We start from the raw sequence: 24,075 nt of genomic DNA, 5'->3' as shown, positions 1-24,075 counted from the left end.
AAAAAAAAAGTGTCCCAGGTGATTCTAATGTGCTATGAGGGTTGAAGACACTATTCTAACCTTTTCTACCTCTGAGTCTGTTTTCTGACTTCAGCTAACTTGGTCCAAGAGCCCTGGAAGAGTTTTCTTAGGAGATGGTAGTGGGCTTTTATGTAGTGTTCCCCCAAGTGTACCTGTTCATAACATTCACCTTGGATGCTTGCTTAGAAATGCACATTCTTGAGCCTCTACCCCAGACTTATGGAATCAGAAGCTCCAGGGAGGGGCCCGGAATCTGTTTTTAACAAGCATCCAGGTGTGCTTGTTACCTGCCAGCCTCCCCTGCTGCACTGCCCTCCTGGCTCAGCCTGCAACATGCAGAGCTCCTGCTGGCTGTTGCTTTCTTTCTTTTTTTTGTTTTGTTCCCGCTGCCAGAACACTCTTCCCCCAGATCCACCCATCAACCAGGTTCGTCCAAATGTCACTTTCCCAGAGAGGCCCTCATGACCACAGAAGTGACTGAAGCCTCCCAGCCCCCAGTCTTTACCCCACAGCCCTGGTGAGGTCTCTCCTGTCACCTTACAGGAGATAGTCTTTGTTCACCTGTTAATCTCCTTCATGCCTCTCCCCCCCCAGAACCGGAGCTTCTCCAGGGCCACAGTGTCCCGTTCATGCTGGGGCCCTGGCACCTGGCACATGACAGGTGGCGGAGAGGCATAGATGGGGCTTGGGCTTGGAGTATCTGATTCTTCCCCAGGTCCTGGGAAATGGAGTTAGGGGCGTGTAGGCGGCTGAATTCTAGGTGAAAGCTATGTGACAGCTGTGGGTACACAGAGGCACATGGAGTTACAGGTCCGCCCCCTTGGAGGAGGAAAGAGGGACGAGACTGGGCTCAGCTGGTCACATAGGGCAACGCTCTAAGTGGCAGCAGCTTTGTTGTGGAGACCCTGGGACGGGCAGGGCCGGCGGCGCTCAGCGCGGCTGTGCCCAGGCTCGGGGCAGGGCTGGCGGCCGCCTCTCCGCCCTCCCGCCGGGTGCAGCCCCGCCCCGCCCCGCCGCCGGCGCCCGTCCCCGCCTCCCCCTCCCGGGGCCGCAACAGGTGCCTCGGAGCAGGAAGCTCGGCCGCCGCGCAGCCCGGCGCGTCCCGACCCGCGGAGCCCCGCGCGCCCGCCCGGACCCGGCGTTCGTGCCCACGAGGACGGTGACCCGCGCTCCACCCGCCTCTCCAGCCGCTCCCTGCACCTTGCCGCCCCCCGCAAAGGCCCGGGAGGCAGCCGAGCCGCCCTCGCCCCGGCGCGCAGCCCCCCCCCGCCGCCTCGCGCGCCATGGACGCCCCGGAGCAGCAGCCAGACCCCGACGGAGGGGACGCCCTGGGCCACGAGCCTGGGGGCAGCCCCCAGGAAGAGTTGGACTTCTCCATGCTCTTCAACTATGACTATTTGAATCCTATCGAAGGTCGGTGGAGGCTCCCCCGGGCCTGGCCCCCCAGCCCTGACTGGGGCTTGGGCCTGGGGAGTGGGCACAGGGCCCCTCTGCTCCAGATGTCACACTTCTGGGGAGCTTGGTGAGGGGGTGCCTCTGCCCAGTGAGGGGGCGGGCGTGAGGCCAGGGACTGCTGCCACCCTTAGGGGGCAGTAAGCTTACTGTGCCGTCAGTTTCCAGTTACTGTGACTTCTCGCGGAGGGAAGGGTGGCAAAAGGTGGCAGGGGGCTCAGCGGGCCTCTTGCCTGTCGCTGGGCGGTCAGAGGGCAGCAGAAGTGATTTGCTTTTGGAGGGAGGAGGCGAGGAAGCCGAGGAATGGAGTAGGAGGGAGGGGGCTGGTGCACAAAGGGGTTGCCACTGAGCCCGGTGGTCGTGGCAGGTGAAAGCTGATCCCCCTCCCCTGCAGACGCCAGCCCTGAGCGGCATTTGTTGGGGACTTTGTGTTGAAACTAAGGAAGAGCTTGTCTGTGTCTGAGGCTGGAGTGCGGTTTGACTGCAGTCAGGGGGCCGGCCCATTTCCTCCCTGGGCAGTGCTCCCTTTGCCAGTCACCCCAGGGATCAGCCTGAGCGTATTCAAGCGATCGGCACCCCATGGTCATGATGGATGTCGGGGCTCGGAGGGGGGGAGGGAGGGGGGGGGAGCTGGCCTGTGGATGCAGCCAGACTCTGCCTAAAGGACCCGCCCGTCTGGGCCTTCAAGTGCCCTCTGCCCCTGTGGGCTGGGGACTTCCCCAGGCTGGGCTGTCACTTCACATGTTTAACAAGAGCCCTCAGCAGAAGGAGGCCGCCGCACACCCAACCTCACTGTATTTTTCTGGTTAGCAGGTTGTCTTGGAAAAAAACAAAAAATCTAACCAGGCTTCCTGATTTTGACAGCCCAGCCCAGCCAAAACTTGTCGAAGCCTCAGGGGCAGGCTTGCTGGTAACTTCCAGATGCACTGTGGGCTGGGGAGCACAGGAAGGGGTTGTGCTGGCTGGTTTGTGTAGGCGGCCTTTTTACAGGACCTGTCCGGTGGGGGTGGGGGCTTGCTTTTTCCCAGAGGTGCTTGTTAGGCAGGTGAATGCGAAGGTTTCCCTTCCCTTCCGTGGGTCTTCACTGGCCACCTTAGGTGAGGGGCTTGCTTTGACTTCAGGGGTCCCCTTTACGTGGATACCAAGTAAAGATGGTGATTAGTAATTTTTCTGTATTTTGGCTGGAGATGGAAATAATTAGCCAGCAAGAGAGACCAGTCTTCTCAAGTTGCAATCTGGAGGCCATCCTTTGCTTTGAAAATATACAATTAAGAATCTGCAGATGATCCCTCTAGCATCAGTGGTCTTTCTGTTCGATAAGATTAAAGTCATGTTTTGCAGGGAACTAATACTCATACCCCTCCCAGATTCACAATCAGCTAACTCCTTTTTTTTTTTTTTTGGCAGGGGGGTGCTTTCCGGGGAAATAGTTTCCAAGCCAAATCTGATGGGAGGTGCTTTTTATAGTTTTTCTTGGCAGTGGTGCCTAGTGGCCACCATATGGGTGTCTAAATGACCACAGTGAAAGCCCCAGAATCTGTTTTTTTAAAAAAAATAAACTTTATTTTTTGGAACAGTATTAGATTTACAGAAAAGTTGTAAAGATAATACAAAGAGTTCCCATACACCCAGCACCCAGTTTCCTATGTTATTAACATTTTACATTAGTATGTATTAGTATTGTTACAATTATTGAACCAGTAATGATACATTATTATGACCTAAAGTCTATCCTTTATTCAGATTCAGACTGTCTTTGTTTCTTATGAGCTGGACAATTTTGAGGAGCACTGGTATATTGAGAATGTCCCACAATTAGGGTCTCTTTAATGTTTTTCTCATGGTTAGACAGGGGCTATGGGTTTTGGGGAGGAAGACCACAAAGATAAAGTGACCATTTCTATCACGTGCTAGCTAGATCTCAACATGGTTTGTCACTGTTGATGTTGACCTTGATCCACCTGGCCGGGGTAATGGTTGTCAGGTTTCTCCATTGTGAAGTTACTCTTTTCTAAAATGTGCTCTTTGGAAAGAAGTTACTATGTGCCAGCCAGCTTAAAGGATGGGGAATTATGCTTTGTAATGTGTAAGAGTGACTCCTTGCTGGGAAGCAGGCAGCACAGAAACGTCATGGCTCAGAAGGGACACTGTGAGCCTTGAGAGGCTAAAGTGAGCTGATCCAGATGTGGGCCTGGCTCTGGCTCACTGATGTTAAAGGGCCTCCCTCTGCTTCTGCAGGGAACTCCCCAAGGGCCAACACCAGCCCTTATCTTGCAATTTGTCCCAGGTAACAGTATAATGGTGATGCGTGTGAGGTGCTATCCTCAACTCTGGGCATGAGTCTGGCAAAAACCAAGGAAGGAAGAAGGACTGCTAGTGGAACAGGTGTTGTCAGAAATTGATGAAGGTACTTAGGGAATTTGCGGGAAGTCATGCTCGTTTTATGGAACTTTAGCATATAGCAGACGTTTATTAGCTTATGTAATAACTCCTCCAGCCGTAGCAGATTGGCACGATTGGCACCCTTGAATTACAGAGGAGGACGGTAAGACACAGAGAGGGGAAGGAATCTTCCTAAGAAGTCAGAGCTGGTAAATAGCAGAACTGAAGTACGAACCTGGCAGTCCTGCTCCAGAGCCTGCATTCTGGAGGGTACCTCATTCCCTCATTGGATGGGAGACAGTTTGTAAGGGGCCTGGTACCATGGCAAGGCTGGAAGTTAAGACATTTACCAACAGTGATCTTGCAAGTTGTTTAATGTCTCTGGACCTCTGTTTGTTCATCTGTCAAACGGCTACAGTAATAGTACTTATCTCAAAAGGTTTTTTTGCCTTGAATGGGTTAATCCATTTAAATCAATTAACAGTGTGATTTTCTTCTAGCATTTTGTGAAACCCTTGATTTTGTTAATAGAGGTGCTCAATTAATGTGAGCCATTATTCATTTACTCATCCAGTTAACTATTGAGTAACATCCTGGAGATATAATAGTGAATAAGACCTGGCCCCTGCCCTCACTGAGCTAGAGCCTCTGTTTTCTCTTGTCTAATTGCATTGTCTGATATCTCCAGTAGCATGCTTATAGTTTTGGAAATGGTAGGCATACTTCTTGTTTCTGACCCCAGCAAGAGTATCTCTAGTGTTGGCTTTAGGATTGAGGTGTATTTATATAATTATGATAAGGAAGTATCCATCTATTCCTATTTTCTTGAGAGTTTTGATTAGGAATGGGAGTTGAATTACATCATAAACTTTTTAGTATCTATGGAAAACTATGGTTTTATTCTTAGATCTATCAATATGTTGACTTATATTGAACCATTCCTGGTATAAACCTTACTTGGTCACTGTGTATTATTTTCTTATAGTGGTGGGACCTGCATTGGTTTGATAACATTTAAAGATTTCTTTCAGTAATATTCATGAGTCTGATATTTGCCTGTAATGTCCTTTTTGGTGTGCTGTTAGGCTTAAGCATCTTTTATGTTCTGTGCTCAGGAACAATGTATTGTTGGGACTACCTAGTTTCTAAAATTGTGATAGAGTTCCCCCGTGAAGCCATCTGGACCTGGTGCCTTTTTAGGGGTTGGTTCCAGGATCGCTTTCTCTATTGTGTCCATGGGAAGTGGTCTTTCTACACTTTCTATTTCTACTGGAGTCAATTTTGGTAAACTGTATCTTTTAAAAAGATTATCCATTTCATCTGTCTAGATTTCCAAGTTTATTTGCCTAGAGGCATGCAAAGTAGATGCTTATTTTTTTCTACTGAGGGAGATAGCTAAGTACATCATAACAGAATTAATGGGGACAGGGCTGTGGGAGTCTTGACCAGGGCTCCTGACCCCATTTTAGAGGGGAGAGGTGTGCTGGCTGTCAGATCAGAATTTTAATTCCCTGTGTGTGCTTGTGAATTCAATGGATTCTTACTTTTTCCAACTGTAATACATTGGGAGAGATGGATGGGTACTCCAAAGGTGCCAGATCTCCTCTGGGCTGTGTCGGGGACTGATGTGTTAGGAGTGCTCAGTAGGTCTGGTGCATCCCTCCTTTGATTCCTGGTAAGCTAATGCACATGTCGCCAATTTTGCCCTTTCAGAAAGGAAAACAGACTCCTGGTCTTTGCTTGTAGAGTCTGTTCTAGTGATCCTTAAACTTTTTGGGTCACCTCCCTTTAAAAAGCCACAGATCCTATATGCACACACACTATTGGAGCACATAGATACACATACCATGCATGAGCACATCCCCACCCCACCCCCACCTGTCCCCCTCTGCCCTCTACTGCCTTTTGTGCCATTTTCAGTAGAGTCATAGTCCCTGCTATAGCCCATTCCCTAAAGTCACCTGCACTTCAACTCAGGAACACCTGCTCTCAGCCCACTCACAGGGGACAATTAAAGCCTCATTCTCTCAGCAAACACTCCCTGAATGCTTGTTTTGTGCCAGGCCCTGTGGGGTATAGAGACAAATTAGATGTGGTCCTGCCCTCGCCTGGCCCCCAGGCCTCTGTGAGACACAGCCTGGTAAACAAATAGGACAAATGAGGTGCTAGGATATAGTATCATGGAGTTTTTTTTGGTGCTTACTAAAAATAGAGGTCTACGCTAAGCAAGCAGGTTCACTAACATGTGACATTCAGAGACGTCGTCTGTGTCAAGTTAAGGACAGGCCTTAATAAGCCTGCTGTACAAATAGTATCTCCAGGTGCAGCTGGAAAGGTGCAGGGAGGCCCAGGATTGTCAGGGAGGCAAAGGAAATGGGGAGAAAGTTGCCTTAAGCAATTTTCACTATTGAACACATGCCATCCCAGCTTCCAGATAAAAGCCCCCTGTTCTTGAGGTAGCCTTAGACTTTAATCTGGAGCAGCCGCCCTTAAAACCTTAAAGCGGTGCTATTTGTGTTGATTCCCAAGGAATTCTAGGCCTATAAGGTGATGGGGTTGAATACATTTGAAAAGCGCAGTATTGGTGGCCAGTGGCTCTCAGTCCTGGCAGCACATTCTTATCTTGCAGCCACCCCAGACCAATGAAGTCATGGGGGGGGGGGGGGTCAGTTAACTTTGCTGAGAGTCATGCAGTGGTAAGTGTCAGAGCAGGTCTCAACCCCAGGCTGTTGGGGTCCTGAGTCCTGAGGCTGCTGGGGGCCCTCAGCACTACAACTCAGCCAGAATGTCACCGACTCCAGCTTTGATGGAGCCCAAGAACAGTAGCATGGGGGGTGTTTACCCCTTACTTTTGATACTTATATAATTATCAATTGTATGTTTAGTACTCTCCTAATGGGATTAGACTCATTATAAAATACGCAGCAAAGCCCTGGCCAGTGTGGCTCAGTTAGGTTGGGTGTCATCCTGGGCACCAAGGGGTCTCCAGTTTGATTCCCAGTCAGGTCACATGCCCGGGTTGCAGGCTCGATCCCTGGGGCAGGGCATGCAGGAGGCAGCCAGTTGATGTTTCACATCGATGTTTCTCTTTCTCCCTCTCCTTTCCTCTCTCTATAAAATCAATAAAAAAATCTTTAAAAAACATTCAGCAAAAATAAAAATGGGAAAGGGCAGGATATAAATGGGAGCTCTGCTATTTTTATGTTTCTTTCTACATCTTGGGATTGTTGTATATGCCTCCTGGGGTGTATGTTCGCCCAACTCCAGAAGCCATGGGCTTGGCAAGTCCGGACACCAGGTCTGAAATCAGAACATCCTGGTTTGAGATTCTGACTTAGTTGCCTTCTCTCTGCATGACCTTGGCCAAGCAAAAGTACCCAGCCTTAGCAGGCACGCAATAAATAATTGCCAACTAAATGGACGAAACGTTGCACAGTTCCTCGTTAGTGGTTTGCCTAAGGGCATGTGATTTTGATTCTCTGGGCTGTGTGTTCTCATCTGTGAAATGGGATGGTGATGGCAGTGCTCACCTCCTAGGGCTGATGGGACATTTCCACGAGGCCGTGTGATTAAAGCGCCAGCAGCTGGGCTATGTGGATGTTGGATGGCCGTGGTAATGGGCTCTGAGGAACCTTCTAGCTCTCCTGACTTCCTGAGGGCATTGGCTCCTTGCAGGAGAGAGTCTGCCACAGCCTTTGATGAATCCTGAGCCTTAAGAGAAAATGGTCCAGAAGGAAGAGCCTTGCTGTCACTGAAGAGGAGCCACGGGCTGCTGTGCTCGGGTCGATGCTACGGCAAAATATCTCACTTCCACATGGTCGGTTCTGACTTGAAAACCTCACGGGGCCACTGCCTCAGCCCCAGAGCTTGGCTGGCTGCAGAAGCACCTTGGTTGTCCAGGCTCCAGGGCTGGGAGGTGCCTCTGTGCTGCCTCTCTTAGGAAGGCAGGGCCTCCCCAGGTGTCCCTCCCTGTCCCCATGGGACCGACCCCCTGAGCCAGGGCCAGGAGGATGCAGCCCTGGGAAGTGCAGCGTGATGGATGCCTTGTGGCTTCCCCCCACAAAGGGACATCCTCCTTCCCCCGCCCCAGCACAGGAAACAGCCACAGGCTCCTCAGAGCTGGCCGCACTCCCCTTCCCCACTGCTGCAATGTTAGCTTTTCTGCTGATTGTTCCCAAATTGAGCTCAGGGAAGGTGAAACTCCACCCTGGGGCTCTTCCTGGGATGGGTCAGGGGCTGCCTGACACAGTTCCCCCAAAGCAAGAGGAACTGCCTTTGAATCTTCCCTGAACTTTTAGTGTGAACTCCCAAAGTACAGGAAAGTAGACATAATGGTATAATTAACGCCCATGTTCCCATCACCCAGCTTCCACAGTTGCCAACATAAAATGGGTCTTCTCCATGTCCCTAGCCATGGTAGCTCTAAATCAAATTCCAGATGGCATCATATTTTATTAATAAATAGGTTCGTATGTAGCTCTCAAAGATACGGACTTTTGAGAGAAATCAAATAGCATTATCAAACCTGTAAAAGAACAGGTAATTTCAAATGTCCAGGGTTCAAATTCCCTCTCATTTCACAAGTATAATTTTTTTTTTAAATCTTTACCCAAAGATATGTTTTTATTGATTTTTGAGAGAGAGAGGAAGGTGGGGGGAGGGAGGGAGGGAGAGAGAGAGGAAGAAGGAAACATCAATCTGTTTCCTCTCGTATGCGCCCTGACTGGGGATCAAACCTACAACCTAGGTACGTGTCCTTGACTGGAATCGAACCCGAGACCCTTCAATCCATAGACTGACGCTCTGACCACTGAGCAAACCAACTAGGGCACAAGTATCTTTTTAATGGTTAACTTATTGGAATCAAGATCCAAACATGACCCTCACACTGTATTTGGTTGACATGGCCATTCCCTCTCTTTTATTCCCTGAAAGTCCCTATCAGTCTGTTTTCTTGTCATTGATTTGTTGAAGAAAGGGTTATTTTTCCTCTGTAGTTCCCCACATTCTGGATTTTGCCAGTGGCATCCCTGTGGTATCTTTTAACATTTTCCTTTGTCCCTTGCATTTCCTATAAACTGGTGTTTAGCTCTAAAGTCCTGTGCCTTGGACTTTTTATTTTTATTGAATTTATTGGGGTGATGGTGTTAATAAAATGACATAGGTTTTAAGTGTATAACTCTGTATTACATCATCTGTATATTGTATTGTGTGTTCACCACCCTAAGTCAAGTCCCCTTCCATCACCGTTTACCCCCCTTTACCCTCTTCAGCCCCCCACCCCCTTTCCCTCCAGTAATCACCACTCTGTTGTCTGTGTCTATGAGCATGTGTGTTTTTTACTTAATCCCTTTACCTTTTTCACTCAGCCCCCAACCTCCCTCCCCTCTGACAGCTGTCAGTCTGTTCTCTGTGTCTATGTGTCTGTTTCTATTTTTTTCATTAGAGTCCACATAAAAGTGAAATCCTATGCTACTTGTCTTTCTCTGACTGGCTTATTTCACTTAGCATAATACTCTCCAGGTGCATGCATGCCGTCAGAAAGGGTAAGATTTCCTTCATTTTACGCCGAGTAGTACTCCACGGTGTGAATGTCCCACAGCTCTTTTTATCCATGAGCTACTGGTGGGCCCTTGGGCTGCTTCCAAATCTTGGTTCCTGTAAATAGCGCTGCCATGAACATAGGGGTGCATAGATTCTTCCTGATTAGTGTTTCAGGCTTCTTAGGATACATTCCTAGAAGTGGGATCCCTGGGTCAAATGGCAGGTCCGTTTAATTTTTTGAGGAACCTTCACGCTGTTTTCCACAGTGGCTGCCGCAGTCTGCGTTCCCACCAGCAGTGTCCTAGGGCTCCCCTGTCTCCACACCCTCGCCAGCACTTGTCATTTGTGGATTTATTGACAATGGCCATTCTGACAGGTGTGAGGTGATAGCGCATTGTGGTTTTAATTTGCGTCTCTCTGATGATTAGTGACTTTGAGCATCTTTTCATATGTCTGTTGGCCACTTGTATGTCCTCCTTGGAGAAGGGTCTATTCAGGTCCTTAGCCCATTTTTTAATTGGATTGTTTGTTTTGTTGGTGTTGAGTTTTATAACTTCTCTATAAATTTTGGATTACTCCTTATCAGATGGGTCATCGGCGGATATGTGTCTTTTCATTTTATTGATGGTTTCCTTGGCTGTGCAAAACTTTTTTATTTGATGTAGCCTCATTTGTTTTTTTCTTTTGTTTCCCTTGCCTTGGACTTTTAATGCTTTTATTGTCCTCTGCAAAATAAATGTATTAAAAGCAGACTGTAAGCTACAGGCAGAGCAGAGAAATTGCTTTTCCTGAGTTGGCATTTGGGACCCTTCCCGTGTCCTAATGTGAGGTTTGGGGAACGTGTTTTCTCAGCGGGGCCTGTTTTAGTTACTAAGATGCATTTCTAAAAGCCAGCCCTTCCCATGTGAATTTTAATGGAGCCATGCCTGGGTGAGCTTTCCGAAGGGAAGAAAGTCGCCTGCAAAGCTCAGGATTTATAAAGGTCCTTATTAAAACAAACCTGCTTGGACATGCCTGCAAAAGGGGGAATGTTAAATGAGGGTGAAAAAAACTGTAAGTCTGAGGTGCCTACAAAAGTTATTGTAAAGGTTACGGAAAGGGGCTGTTTACCTGTGTGATCCCAAGAAGGTGGGCTGCAGGTCTGAAATCCAAAATGGGTGACATCACTCTGTTGCCATGGAGAAAAGAGGAATGTCATTACTGACCAGGTTGGCAGGGGCCACTGATTAAGTGTGCCAGCTCCCTGGAACATGGCACTGAAATCAAAGCTCCTGGGGAAAAGTGTAAATAAAGAACCTGTCAGTCAATAAGGTATTAATTTTAAATCTCTGCCCCTGGCCAAGGGTTGCAGGGGCCCCGCTGTCTTCAAGGGGAAGTTTCCATTTGGGTTTTAAATTGGCTGAAAGAAAGGTGGAAATCAGCTCTCCAGGCTGTGCCAGGGGTTGTGGGACTCGGTACAGGTGAAGCTCTTTGAGGTGCCAGCGTAAAGGTGAGGGGTCTTTGCTGCGGATGAAAAGAGGGGAAGGTGGCTGTCCCCCCACTCATGTCCTCCTGTGCAGGCCTCCAAGGGAGTCATGGGTTGAGCTGGGACCAGCCCAGTTTCGGAGGGAGGATTATCTGGTCTATTTCTGGTTAATTTTTATGACCAGATCTTTCCTTCTCCTTTCAGTGAGGAAGCTGCCCACGTCCTGCTGTTCACGCATGGCAAAGTGTGGAGGGTCTGTCTTCTGTTAGGAATGGGCCTCTCTAAGTCACAGTTTAGCCTCAAGTGGCTGGCTTCTTGGATAAATAAATTATGGTGCACCCATGCAATGGAGTGCTACCCCGCGTTAAAAAAGAAACAACAGCTGCAAAGGACATGGATGAATCTCAGACATAAGGTTCAGTGAAAGACGTGACATGTACATCCTGTTTGATTTTATTTCTGTGACAATCAAGAGCAGTCAAACCCCAGGCTATGGTGAGATAGATCAGGCTAGTGGGTGCCCCTGGGTGAGGTTTACCGGTTGGGTGGGGCCACAGAAGAGCCTCCTACGGTGAGATGGAAATGTTGTATGCATGGTGTCCTAAAAAAATGTCTACACACTTTGAATAATTATTAATTCCAATGGGTTAAATCCTAAAAGAAAGAAACATCAATTGAGCTATCAGCTGTTAAGTGTGTATACATTTTTTAGGATACCCTATATTTTGCATGGTGAATTCCCAGGTGCACACACATGTAAAAAGACATGAGACATACCTTTAATGTTTGTGCACTTTGCTCCATTGAAATGATGTCTCAGTTTGAATCCCAACTCTGCCCCTGATTGTCTTAGTGGCTTTGGGTGACCCCCTGCACCCTGGGCCTCAGTTTCTCCATCTGTAACAGAGGAGTTGACAGTACCTGCATCCCAGGTTGGTTCTAAGCCGCAGAAAGGGAGACAGTTCTCAGGAAAGCTGGTGGCACAGTGAATATCAGCTATTTGGATGAATAGAAATAGGAAGGTCTCTGAGCTTCTGGAAGGCAGGGAGACCCCATGGAAGGACTTTAAACCAGCAAGAAGTGGTTCATTTCATCCCAGTTTGAGACTGGAGATGAGACCTGGCATCTGCCAGATGCCTGGGTCCTGCTGCCCCCACCCCAAAGCTGACCTTGAGGCATGCGGGTGGCAGATTCCACACATTTCTCTACCCCTCTGCAGAGGAATACGTGTCAGCGGGGAGGTGTATGTGTTTTTGCAGACAGCCATGTCAGCAGCCAGTCTGTAAGGCTCGTTGCCTGCGAATCGTCCCAGGTCCTGTGTCCCGGGCGCCTGGCCTCGTGGCAGGCTGCCTGGGAAGCAGGACCAGGCCCTCCTTTCTGCCCTGTCTGGTGAAGGCAGACAGCTGTCTTACGTGGGGCAAGGTCAGCAAAGAGCAAAGCATTTGAGGTGGCTTTTTCCAGTGGCTCCACATTGTGAGACAGGGTAGTAAGCGGCCTCCCTCCCCTCTCTGGACCTGATTTAGTTGGGTGGAATTTTTTGCCCTGCATGCCCTGCGTCTGTATGTGTCATCTCTGAATGACGGGAGTGACAACCCGATTCTCCATTGTTATTAATACACACGATCCACTAATAGGGAATCCGATCAGTGTTCTGTGTGTGTGCATGGGGGGCTCTTTGGAAAATTTGCTGAGCGTTGAATTTATTACTTGATGGCAATCTGTAGCTTTTCAAAGAAGGTCTTTCCAATAGGTGCTGCAGTCCGCCAGATGCAAAATCCATCCACCTTCCTGCTCCTTTTGACGCCTCCTCGCAGCCCCCAGTGCACAGGAGTTACGAGAGCCCGGGGGCGGTGGAGGCAGGACCCTTTCCCTCCATCTTCTCCCCTTTCCTCCAGCCGCACATGTGCATCTCCAGGTTGGGGCATCCTAGGCGCTGCCATGGCAACAGACTGTGATGTCTCAAACCCGGGGCCTGGGACTCGCACCACCTCGGGGTGTGAGCTCATCGTGCGGTGGCTCTGGCACCTCAGACAAGGATGGACTGCAGCCCTTGGGCCCTGCTGCTAGTCTGAGGGGTGTCCGGCCTCTAGCCCCTGCCCTGGTTTTTCTCCTTCCAGGCTGAAAGCACTGGTCTGTGTTGTCTCCTCCCCCAAAGGGCAGCCGCCTCCTGCGGGTTCCCTCGCTGGGTTTCTATTTCGGTCATTCTGTTCTGCTTCCTGAAAATTCCATCTGCTGTGTTCCTGGCTGAGAAGACGCTCTCTTGCTGTTCCTTTTTTCAAAAGTGATCTGTTGGCTGGTTGGCTGGCACTGAGAGGAGGCCTCAGGCTTGGCCGTGTGTCCCTCAGGGTGAGCAACAGGCCGCAGGAGGCTCCTGGAGGACAGGCGCTGGCAGAGACCATCGGGTGGCCTGAGTGTGATTTTTACAATAATCGTTGACTCAGTCCTGGGGCAAATGGAGGGACTATGAATAGTCCAGAAGAAAGGAATCAGTGTCTCTAGTTGTTGGGGCAACTTCCTCCTGGTGGGGTCCCCAGAGCAGTTTCCTTTCTGGGGGTACCTCATTGCCCTATGTTGGGGTTAAGGTGTCACCATCCAGGAAATAGCCCCTTTCCTATGAAGCTGGGTAAAGTAATGGTTTTGGGGGTAGAGGACCCAGCTGCCTGAGACTGAATCCCAGCTTTCCCACTTGGAAGCTGTGTGACCTTGGGCAAATGAGTCACCCTCTCTGAGCCTCATTTTCCCCACTTGGTTTTGTTATGAAGTTAATGGTATGGATGTGTTAGCTGTTACCGTTTTCGTTATTGCAAGTAGCTTACTGGGTCATTAACACTTTAGTAAGAGTTAGTTGATCAGCTCCCAGGTAGCTACAGGCATGGAATGGAGGTGATGTCGGAGGCATTCTTTACCTATTTTTTGGAGGCCAGCAGAATCTGTGCTGATACGAATTCCCAAAGTGTTGATGAATCCATTTGATTTTTATAAAAATTTCTTCCCTTTTAAAAATGCTTTTAAAGGCATTGGGAGCTAGTATCACACTGACAAGTTGTTGTTAAATAAAGCAATGAGAGCAGAGAAAGTGTAGAATTTTTACTTAAAAGACCATTCTTTCCATAATAATAATATACCAATAGGTTCCATTTATTGAGTGTTTAGTCCTTGTGCTTCGGGCTTTATGTGCATTAGGTGAACTATCAGGTTGGTATTGTCACTGACTTATCGCCATGTTGTACATGAGGACTCAGAGGTCCCCCAGGTCACAGAGCTTGGGAGCGGGACAGCGGAGCTGGAGTCCCCTAACACTGTGTGTTGACTGAGACCTGGACCTCAGTGCAGACACCTTGCTGAGATGGGGCTGGAGTGGCCTCCCCAGCCATCCTGTCCTGCAGTTTCTGAGAGTGGCCAGAGGTCTCCCCAAACCTTCATGGGGCCTAGATGTTGGGTGAGCACCTGGAAACTTGGTGAAAGGAAGGCTGGTGGTAATCAGGACTTTCAGAAGTCTGCTGCAGAAACGAGTCACCTGCTAGGGCTGACAGTGAGCACATGTCTCAGTTCTGAATCATTTCAGGTTTGAGGGCATGATTCACAGGTTGATGCTTCCAGCAGGGTGGGCCGCTGCGGCGTGCAGGCCCTGATGAGGTGCTGGGCTGAGGCAGAGCCGTGGTTCTCAGCTGGGGGCCATTCTGCCTCACAGGAGACATTTGGCAGTGCCTGGGGACATTTTTTGGTTGTCACAGCTGGGAGAGGGGCAGGGATGCTAATGGTTTCTAGTGCGTAGAGGCAGGGGTGCTTCTGAACACCCTCCAGCCCTCACAGCAAAGAATTGTCTGGTCCCAAATGTCAATAGTTCTGAGGTTGAGAATCCCTGGCCTAGTGGTTGAGGGCGCTCTCAGGTCTGCCTAGGTGCAAGCTGTGGGACTTCAGGCAAGTTAATTCACCTCTCTGTGTCTGTGTCCTCATCTGTAAAAGGAGAATAAACTGCCTACCTCCTAGATTGCTGCGAGGATTAAATAATTCACTGCACGTAATATGCTTATAACAGTGCCTGGCACTTAAGTTCTGAAAATGTTAGCTGCTTTTGCTGTTTTATTATTATTATTGTTGTTGTTAACCCCTATCTGCCTTCAAAAGCTCAGTCCAGTGGGGAGACAGACAAAGTGAGTCTATAATCGATAGCCTTCACTGAAATCTAGATGACTCTTTAGTTTCTAGGAACATGGAAGAATTGCTGACTGATCCAGCCTGGGGAATCAGTGAGGGCCTTCAGGAGGAGGTGGCCCAAGTGGAATCTTGATGGACAAATAGTGGCTAGCTAGGCTAAGTGACGAGAAGAGGTATGGAAGGGAGTTCTGGGCAAGGGGAATAGTATGTGCAAAGGCGTGGAGGCACAGAGGACCTAGAGCAGCAACCTTTGAACCCCCCATCACTGTTTCCACTTTCTTCCTCTTTGGGTACTGATGCCTCCAGCGTGGGCCAGGGACCTGCCATGGGAGGTCCACTGTTGAGGACCTTGCATGTAATGAGAGCCATCTTCTCCACTTTGAACTAGTCAGAAGGAGTGGAGTCTCAGTTAGGTGCTATTGCATCTGTAATGCCTTCTTCTCGGACACTTGCCCTCCCTCCTCCCACCTTCAGCTTGAAAAGCAGTAGTCTCTCTGGGGTCTCAGAAATGACCTACATCTTGATTGTAGGGATGGTTACAAGGGTGTCTAATATTTGGCAAAACTCATTGAACCCTATACTCCAAATCTGTAGATATAAGTTATACCTCAATAAAAAAAGAGCATGGGGGGAAAACCAGTGGGCCTTAGGTTCAGAGCCTGTGGCTGGCCATGGCTTGAATTTAGTAACTTTTATTTTTATTGTACTTTTACCCTCCCTTCTATTTATGGAGGTGACACCAATTTTCCATTTGTGGTAGTGGTGTAAAGTTTCCCCTTTAAATAAAAAAAATAAAGTAGTATGTGAATGGATTTAAATAGAAATATTAAGTAAATCATATTTACCAATGGTACATTATGGCTACAGCAAAGATTATGCAAGTGGTCAGAAAAAAAGATTTTTGGCAGCATGTCTGAAAAAATGTGGTGGTTCTGAGATGAAACTGACTTCAGCCAGTGCCATGTGGGTATCGCGGTGACTTGAAGAGAGCCGTCTGCGAGGCCGGCAGTTTAAGGAGAAACGGTGAAGGATCCTGGCTGCTTCCATGTTTTGTGATGAGCCCTTTGCCTGTGAGACTTATGGTCAAATATCCAGAGGCCTGAGGATTACATGATTATAAATTACCTTCACCTTTCCTGCTTGCTGTTCAGCTTTCAAAGTCTAGGGGAAGAAAGGGAAACTGCTGCTTGGATGAATTAAAACCAATGTAAATGTTTTCAGTGCTCCTGTTCGGCGAGGCGGCCTCTCCGTTTTAAACTACGGCCAGGGAGTGGGGGTGGGAGTGGGGGTGGGGGTGGGAGTGAGGGTGGGGGTGGGGGTGGGAGTGGGAGTGGGGGTGGGAGTGGGAGTGGTGTGTGCGCATGGCCGAGCTCGGCATGACTTTTCACAGCAGCCCTGACGGGGCGTTTCTGATAAGATGTAATACAGTTTTTCTGATAAGGCTGGGATTTTTGCTAAGAGACCTTTTGTGTTTTGTTTTGCTGGTTCACAGGGTGGCGGATTATCAGAATGTTGTTACGGATTTGGCGTTAAGCTCTTTGTAGATTAAAAGCCTGTGCTCTGTTACCTGCCAGGAAGGCGTGTGTGTGTATGTGTGTGTGTATGTGTGTACATGCAAATTCAAGTTTATATTGACCTGCAGCTTCGAAAGAACTCTACACCCTCTTGATTCTAGCTAGAAAAATCAGGGGATTTCACAGCCAGAAGCAACCAAGGAGACTGATGCCTGTTATAAGTGAGAAGGTTGAGACATATAGTTGGTTGGGTGGGGGACTTCTCCAGGTCACACATCTAGTTAGTGGCAGAGTAGGACTAGCTCTCAATTTCCTGCTGCCTAAACCGGGCTGTCATTCCTGTATATCACATTATGTCACCACCACCACCTTTAAAATAAAATAAAAACATGTTTCTTCAGGGAGCTACGTTTCTTCTCTCAAGGTAATACAGAAATCAGAGTCACCTTTCTGCCAGACCACTGCCGCCTCATTACTTAGCTCCCCTCCCTGGAGGAAGTCACTGTTTCCTGTAACTTCCAGCAGCATTTTGTGTGCGTGCCTGTGTGTGCATACTGTTTGCATTCTGCTTTTCTCTTTTAATATCATATCTTGTGGTCATTCCATTTTCATGCAGAAAAGACTTTTTCATCCCCTTTTATTTTATTTATTTTTATTTTTCAATCCTCACCGGAGGATATGTTGAGAGAGAGAGAGAGAGAGAGAGAGAGAGAGAAATATCGATGTGAGAGAGAAACATTGATCGGTTGCCCCCCAACCCCCATCCCCACACCCCACCCTGACCAGGGATTAGACCCGCAACCTAGGTATGTGCCCTGACCTGGAATTGAACCCGAAATGTTTTGGTGTGCAGGACGGTGCTCTGACCAACTAAGCCACCCAGCCGGGGCTTCATCCCTTTTTATAGCTGTGTTGTATCCCATTGTATGAACAAACCAGAAGTTAACCCATCCCCAATTGAAGGGCATTAGGTTGCTTCCAGCCCTTTGGGATTACAGATCGGGCAGCACTAACTCATCTTATACACACTTCATTTTGCACAGAGGAGACTTTATCTATAGGATAAATTTCTAAAAGCAACATTGCTTGCTTCGCAGGATATGTGTATTTGGGATTTTCGTAGATATTACCAAATTACCTTCTTGGAGGTTATATATTTACTGTTTGGTATGGATATTAGCATCTTTGAGTAGTTGTTTAAATATTTCACATCGACTTTTCTGAACTCGCTTTCTACTTATTCGTTCACCCAACCAATAAATAGTTTTTTGAGGGCTTGCTTTGTGGCAGGTCCTGTCCACATGTTAGGAATACAGTAGGGAGGGAGAGAGTCCTCATGGAATTAATTAATTGGTGGGGGTGGAGCTGGAGGTTGGGGGAGAGGCTGACAATAAGCAACCCCAGAATTACTTGACTGGAATTGTGAGGAGTACATGGTACAGAGCAGAGAAGTCTGAATGGGGCCTGATCTAGTCAAGGAGGTCAGGGAGTCTTCCCAAGCACATAGTGCTTTACCTGGAGGAAATGAGTGGCTTTAGTTATGAAGAGAAGGGGTCTCGGCATGGGTGGGGAAGGAGCAATTGAGGTAGAGGGAACAGCAAGAGCAAAGATCCTGAGGCAGAAAGGAGCTGGGTGCTTTCTATGAACAGAAAGATACCCAGTTTGGCTGGAGTCTAGCCAGAGAGGTGAGGCTAGAGGGGCAGGTAGGGCCTGCCAGGCTGGCCTCTTTGAGGTTGTTTAACTTTCCCCTAAGAGCCATGGGAAGCCATTTCTGGGCTCTCACCTGGGTGGGGGCACCATCTGGACCCTATAAGATGAGCTCAGCTACACCAGCAGCACGTACTCCAGGATGGCCCAGAAAGGGCACTGAGGAGGTGGAAGATCACCTGTGCAGCCACCCAACTTCCCAAAACAGGCCAGTCACACAGCTTTAGGAAGAGGTTCCACTTCTGTCTGGCAGGCCCTTGCACATATTTTTCCTTGCTCAGTCGCTCAAATGAACGTGCATGGATGGCCTAGAAGCACCTGTGCTAGGTGCTTGGGAAACAATGCTGAACAATAGACATTGTTCCAAACCTGGTGGAGTATAGACCCTAATGCAGTCACAAACTTCTATAAAGGGCCAGGTAGTAGATATTTTAGGCTTTGTGGGCCATATGGTCTCTGTCACCCCTACCAACTCTGCTGTTATGCAAAAGCAAGCCATAGACCATATGTAAACAAATAGGAGTGGCTGTGTTCCAATAAAACTTTATTTATAAACATAATCTGTGGGCCGGGTTTGGTCCAGGGGCTGTAGTTTGCCTGCCCCTGATCTAGCGGGATGGAATTCCCTAAACAGATAAGTATCTGATGTGATGTGAGCCGGTAACTGGTGTCACTGGAGAAAAGATGTCAGGGAAAAGGGGTGGAGAAAGACACTGGAGTGAGGACAGAGAGGATCTTTTTGATGGGCCAGTCTAAGGAGGTGTTGACCGAGCAGACACGTGAAGGAATTAAGGGACGCAGCCAAGTAAAGACCTTCTGGGGAGAGTTTCCAGGCAGAGGGAAAAGCACACTCGAGAATTTGGAGGCAGGCTCTCCTTGAAGAAAAGCCAGGTGTCAGCCGGGCTGTTGCTGAGTCGGGTTGGGGAGAGGTGGGGAGAGGTGAGAGGGGTGAGACACGCTGGGGCCTGGGGACAAGCGTGTTAAGGATTTTAGATCACGTCTAAAGTGTCAGGGAAAGCCTTTAAAGTGGATTTCACAAATGGACGTTTCAAAAGACTGCTGCGTGGAGAACAGACCATACTGGGCAAGGGTAGAAATGGGGAGGCCAGGGAAGAGGCCACCACAGTGGTCCAGGTGGGACAGTGGCTTGGATCAGGGTGGTTGCAGTGGAGAGGGGACAACACATGAATCTGGTTTATAATGAACAGCAGAGTGGTCAGGATTTACTGATGATGGATTGGACGTAAGGGTGTGACAGAGAGGCGTCAAGGCTGAATGGAGGGGCCTCTGTTGAGCTGGGGAGATTGGAGGAGGAATGGGTGAGGGTGGTGGGAATGGATAGCTAGTTCCCTCGCTAATTCCTCTCTCCAGCCATGGGTCCTTTCGAGGTGACAGCAGTAGCCTGAGCTAGTCGGCCACTATTGAAAAAATTAGGGAGTTCTGCATCTACCGGTTTTGATAGTTTGGGAGACTCTATAGCCAGGGCCTTTACTTTTGGGGGCCAAGTGGTTTCTCTGTGGGATTTCTAATCCTGCTAATTCTGTGGCTTAGGGTGAATCTCCTCCCTTCCCAGGGCCTCAGTTTCCTCATCCGTAAAACGGCACAAGATGAGGCATGCATCAGGAGCCCCAGTTCGGAATTAAGACACTTCTTACACTCAGGCATGACTAGTTGGGCCCCAGGCCTGTGCAGCCTCCCTCTGCATCCAGTATCTGTGTCACATATGTTTTTAGAATGGTGTGCTGGGCCTAGATCTGAGTTTTTCAAACTGTGGGTTGCGACCCGCTGGTGGGACAGGAAATCTGTTGAATGGGCTGTGACCAGCATTTAAACAAAGTAGCCTCAGGCAGGAGGGAAGCCGAGTGTATCGCATGTAGCAGGGTAAGTATTGTTTTGGGGAGCCTCTGCTTCAGCTGGGCGTGAATATGACGGTGTGGGCGAGGCTGTGAAATAAAATGCATTTCTCCTAAGGGCCCCACTGAGACCATGGTTCAGAGGCCATCAGCCAGCTGGTCATCCAGGCCTCCGGCTAACGCCGCCTGGCTTGACCGAGCCGTGCTCGGTGCTCCTGCCCGAAAACCTTTCCGTTTTGATCTCACCCTTCGAGGAATCTGGGATGAAGTAGCCTCCCTTTCCTTCTGTGAGGGAAGGAGGTTCCAGCTTGGGGTTTGGCGTGGTGGGGATTAAAAGAAAAAACCAAACAGCAGGAGACAAGCCCAACCTGTGATTGCTCTGCACCGGGAGTTCTGTTTTAGAGGCTTAAAAAGACCCCTCCCTCCCCCCTTCTCTTTCCAGAAGAACCGAATGCACATAAGGTCGCCAGCCCACACTCCGGACTTGCATACCCTGATGATGTCCTGGACTATGGCCTCAAGCCATACAGCCCCCTCGCCAGTCTCTCTGGCGAGCCCCCCGGCCGATTCGGAGAGCCGGATAGGGTAGGGCCCCAGAACTTTCTGAGCCCGGCCAAGCCAGAAGGGGCCTCGGGCCTGAGCCCTCGGATCGAGATCACTCCATCCCACGAACTGATGCAGGCAGGGGGGGCCCTCCGCGTGAGAGACACTGGCCTCCTGGGGGAGCAGGCGCCCCTGGCGGGGGTGGCCGCCAGCCAGAGGTTCACCCTGCCTGTGCCCGGCTTCGAGGGCTACCGCGAGCCGCTTTGCTTGAGCCCCGCTAGCAGCGGCTCCTCTGCCAGCTTCATTTCCGACACCTTGTCCCCCTACACCTCGCCCTGCGTCTCGCCCAATAACGGCGGGCCCGACGACCTGTGTCCCCAGTTTCAAAACATCCCTGCTCATTATTCCCCCAGAACCTCGCCAATAATGTCACCTCGAACCAGCTTCGCTGAGGACAGCTGCCTGGGCCGCCACTCGCCCGTGCCCCGTCCGGCCTCCCGCTCCTCGTCGCCCGGTGCCAAGCGGAGGCATTCGTGTGCTGGGGCCTTGGTTGCCCCTCTGCCTGGAGCCTCACCCCAGCACTCCCGAAGCCCCTCGCCGCAGCCCCAGGACGACGGCGCGTCCGCTGGGTACCACCCAACGGCTGGCTCTGCTGTCCTCATGGATGCCCTGAACAGCCTTGCCCCGGACTCGCCTTGCGGGATCCCCTCCAAGATGTGGAAGACCAGCCCCGACCCGTCCCCGGTGTCCGCCGCCCAGCCCAAGGCCGGCCTGCCCCGCCACATCTACCCGACCATGGAGTTCCTGGGGCCCTGTGAACAGGAGGAGAGGAGGAACTCGGCCCCCGAGTCCATCTTGCTGATGCCCCCGACTTGGCCCAAGCCGCTGGTGCCTGCTATTCCCATCTGCAGGTGAGTTGGGCCTTGAAAACGAATTGTTCCACAATGTAGTGTTAAGAGAAGGGTTTCTGGCTCTGAGGGTGGGATTCAGAGTTGGCTAGACTGCATTTAAATCCTAGCTTTCCATTTACTGGCTGTGAGACCCTGAGAAGGAAGTTAAATTCTCTGAGCTGTAGTTTCCCCATCTGTAAAATGGGTATAGATGTTCATGACTCACTGGGCTGTGGTTATGAGGGTGTAGTAATAGGATGCATGCAATTGCTCATGTGGCACTTGGATTATCACTCATTCATTTATTATCAAGTATTTATCAAACACCTACTATGTGCCAGGCACCGTTATAGGTGTTGGTGAGACAGTGATGTACAAAATGGGCAAAAATGTCTGCTTTCATGGATCTGGCATTCTCAGAAGCACTTTGCTATCTTATTGTAATAGGAATGGATGTTTTTTGACACCTGCCACAGGACTGCAGTCAGTGATAGGGAAGCCCTAAAATATATTTGAGCCATATCCTCAAGGAGCTTAAAATCCTGGCAAGTTGAAGAGTCGCAGATAGCAGCCTGTAGGCTTTGGGCTCTCTCAAGATGGGATTTGAGCCCTAACTCTGCCATTTACTGGCTGTGTGATCATGGGCATCTCTAGTATTGCCATCCTACTGAGCCCACCAGACATCACTAATCATGCGGGGCCACCTTTCTTATTGAGCATCTTTTCATGCCGTGCCCAGGGCAGACTTGGCTAATCAATCAGTCTCTCATTTTACTGAGCGCCTTTTTGAGGCCATGCCCAGGGCAGACATCGCTAATCAATCAGGATCTTCTTTCTCACTGAGCACCTTTCTGGGCCTTAATTCCTCCCATGAAATGAGGATAATAATAGTACCTATCTCATGGTGATTTTTTCCAAGGTATAGATGAGATGATATATAGGGTATCCCCCCAAAATATATACACATGCTTTGAATAATTATAAAGGCAGTGTTTATTAAAATACATGTCATTTTCAAAATTGAGCTGTCAGCTGTTAAAGTGTGTATACATTTTTGGGGGGCACCCTGTGTATCAAACTGTTGGCATAGAACCCACACAAAGTAAAAGCACAAAAATGGTGCGGAGTTATTGTCATAGGGGAATCTTTTCTTATAGAGGAAGTACCTTGGTTGCTTCCTCATTGACAAGCCTTGTGCTAGGAGATTGAGTTCCCAATAGCTTCAGAGTCCTGACAGTGACTATAATAATCACCAATATTTAAGGACTCTTGTGCCAGGCATAATTCTAAGGACTTCTATGTATTATTTTATTTAATTCTCACATAAGCCTGGTTTGGTATTTATTTTGATGATAAGAAAAGTGAGGCACGCAGTGATTAGGAGCAGATATTATTCTAGCTGTTGTATTAGATGAAGAATCTGAATCTGAAACCTTATGCTAGTGTCCTTACCCAAGCGGTTTTCAAAGTGTAGTATGATTTTAACAAATGGAACCCCCCCCCTTTTCAAATAAAATGCTGAATGCAAAAGTAGAGCATGGTTGAGAGAGTGTTTTGATTGATGTGGGGATGAGAATATCCACAGGCCCTGCCCTCTGGCTTAACCCCACACCAAACCAAAATGGACCGTACAAAGCTTCCAGTCTGACATTTCCTCCAAAGCAGATTCTGAGAACACTACTGCCATGGTAGGCCAGTCGGTGTCCCTCAAGGAAAGGAGTTTCTGGGTTTAGCAGGGTTAAATCGATGCCTTTGTGCAGGGGCCACTCCCAGCTGTGGACAGGATGTGCAGTGATTGTGAAGACCATTTGGCCTCGAGAGTTCTGAGGTCTGTGACTAAAGTTTCATAGAGCCACCTTAGGAAATGCCGATCAAGACCAACCCTTGGCACAGGTTGAGAACCTGGGGCTCAGAGAGGTGAAGTGACATGCCTGTGATCACACAACTAGTTAATGACTGAGTTGGAAATTCAAATCCAGGATTCCTGACTCCTCTCTCTGTCTGCTACAAATCAATCTCTAAAACATGACTTATGTAATGATTGGGACCGGGGAAGAACATTAATATAAAATGCAGTTGTAATGTGTCAGTCTGTGCCAGCCAATGAGATATTTGCAAGAATTTTCTATCAGATTGAGAGGATGGGGCATTCAGGAAGTCTCATGATAGCATCTATCTCAAGGTGTGTGGACAACTCAGCAGAGGGCTGGAATTCAAATGCAGGATTTCAGACTGACCTCAGTGGTCTGATTCTTAGTATTTCAGTTCAGTTGTCAAAGACTTATCCCTGAACAAACAAAATTAGTTGTTGATACTTAGGGATATCCCACTGAACCTTCTGCTCACTAAATGTTTTGATACTTTAAGAGACACAGGGGTGAAATGATTTTTTTTTTTTTTTTTATGAGCCTTATTTTGCATATTAAAAAATTTTAACTTGGCCATAAGCGGAAGCTTGAAGGTATGTTGGCATGTAACTAAGGTAGAAATAGGGGCATTTGGGCACCCTAAGACATCAGGGTAAGAGAGGCTTCAGTGGGCAGTAC

At 48.9% G+C, this 24,075-nt stretch overlaps 1 protein-coding gene across 1 annotated transcript in view; it reads left to right on the top strand.

Moving 5' to 3' along the window:
- The window catches only part of LOC107538227 (nuclear factor of activated T-cells, cytoplasmic 2-like), a 37,366-nt gene that overhangs the window by 11,066 nt on the left and 2,225 nt on the right, over positions 1-24,075 (top strand). The window contains exon 2 of the mRNA XM_087819166.1: positions 20,539-21,550. Coding sequence (XP_087675292.1) covers positions 20,539-21,550 — 1,012 coding nt within the window. The remainder of the gene's footprint in view (positions 1-20,538; positions 21,551-24,075) is intronic.

Source organism: Miniopterus natalensis, chromosome 7 (assembly GCF_054644295.1).
Source record: "Miniopterus natalensis isolate mMinNat1 chromosome 7, mMinNat1.hap1, whole genome shotgun sequence".
NCBI classification, from domain to species: Eukaryota; Metazoa; Chordata; class Mammalia; order Chiroptera; family Miniopteridae; genus Miniopterus; species Miniopterus natalensis.
This window is presented reverse-complemented; position numbering and strand designations above follow the sequence as displayed.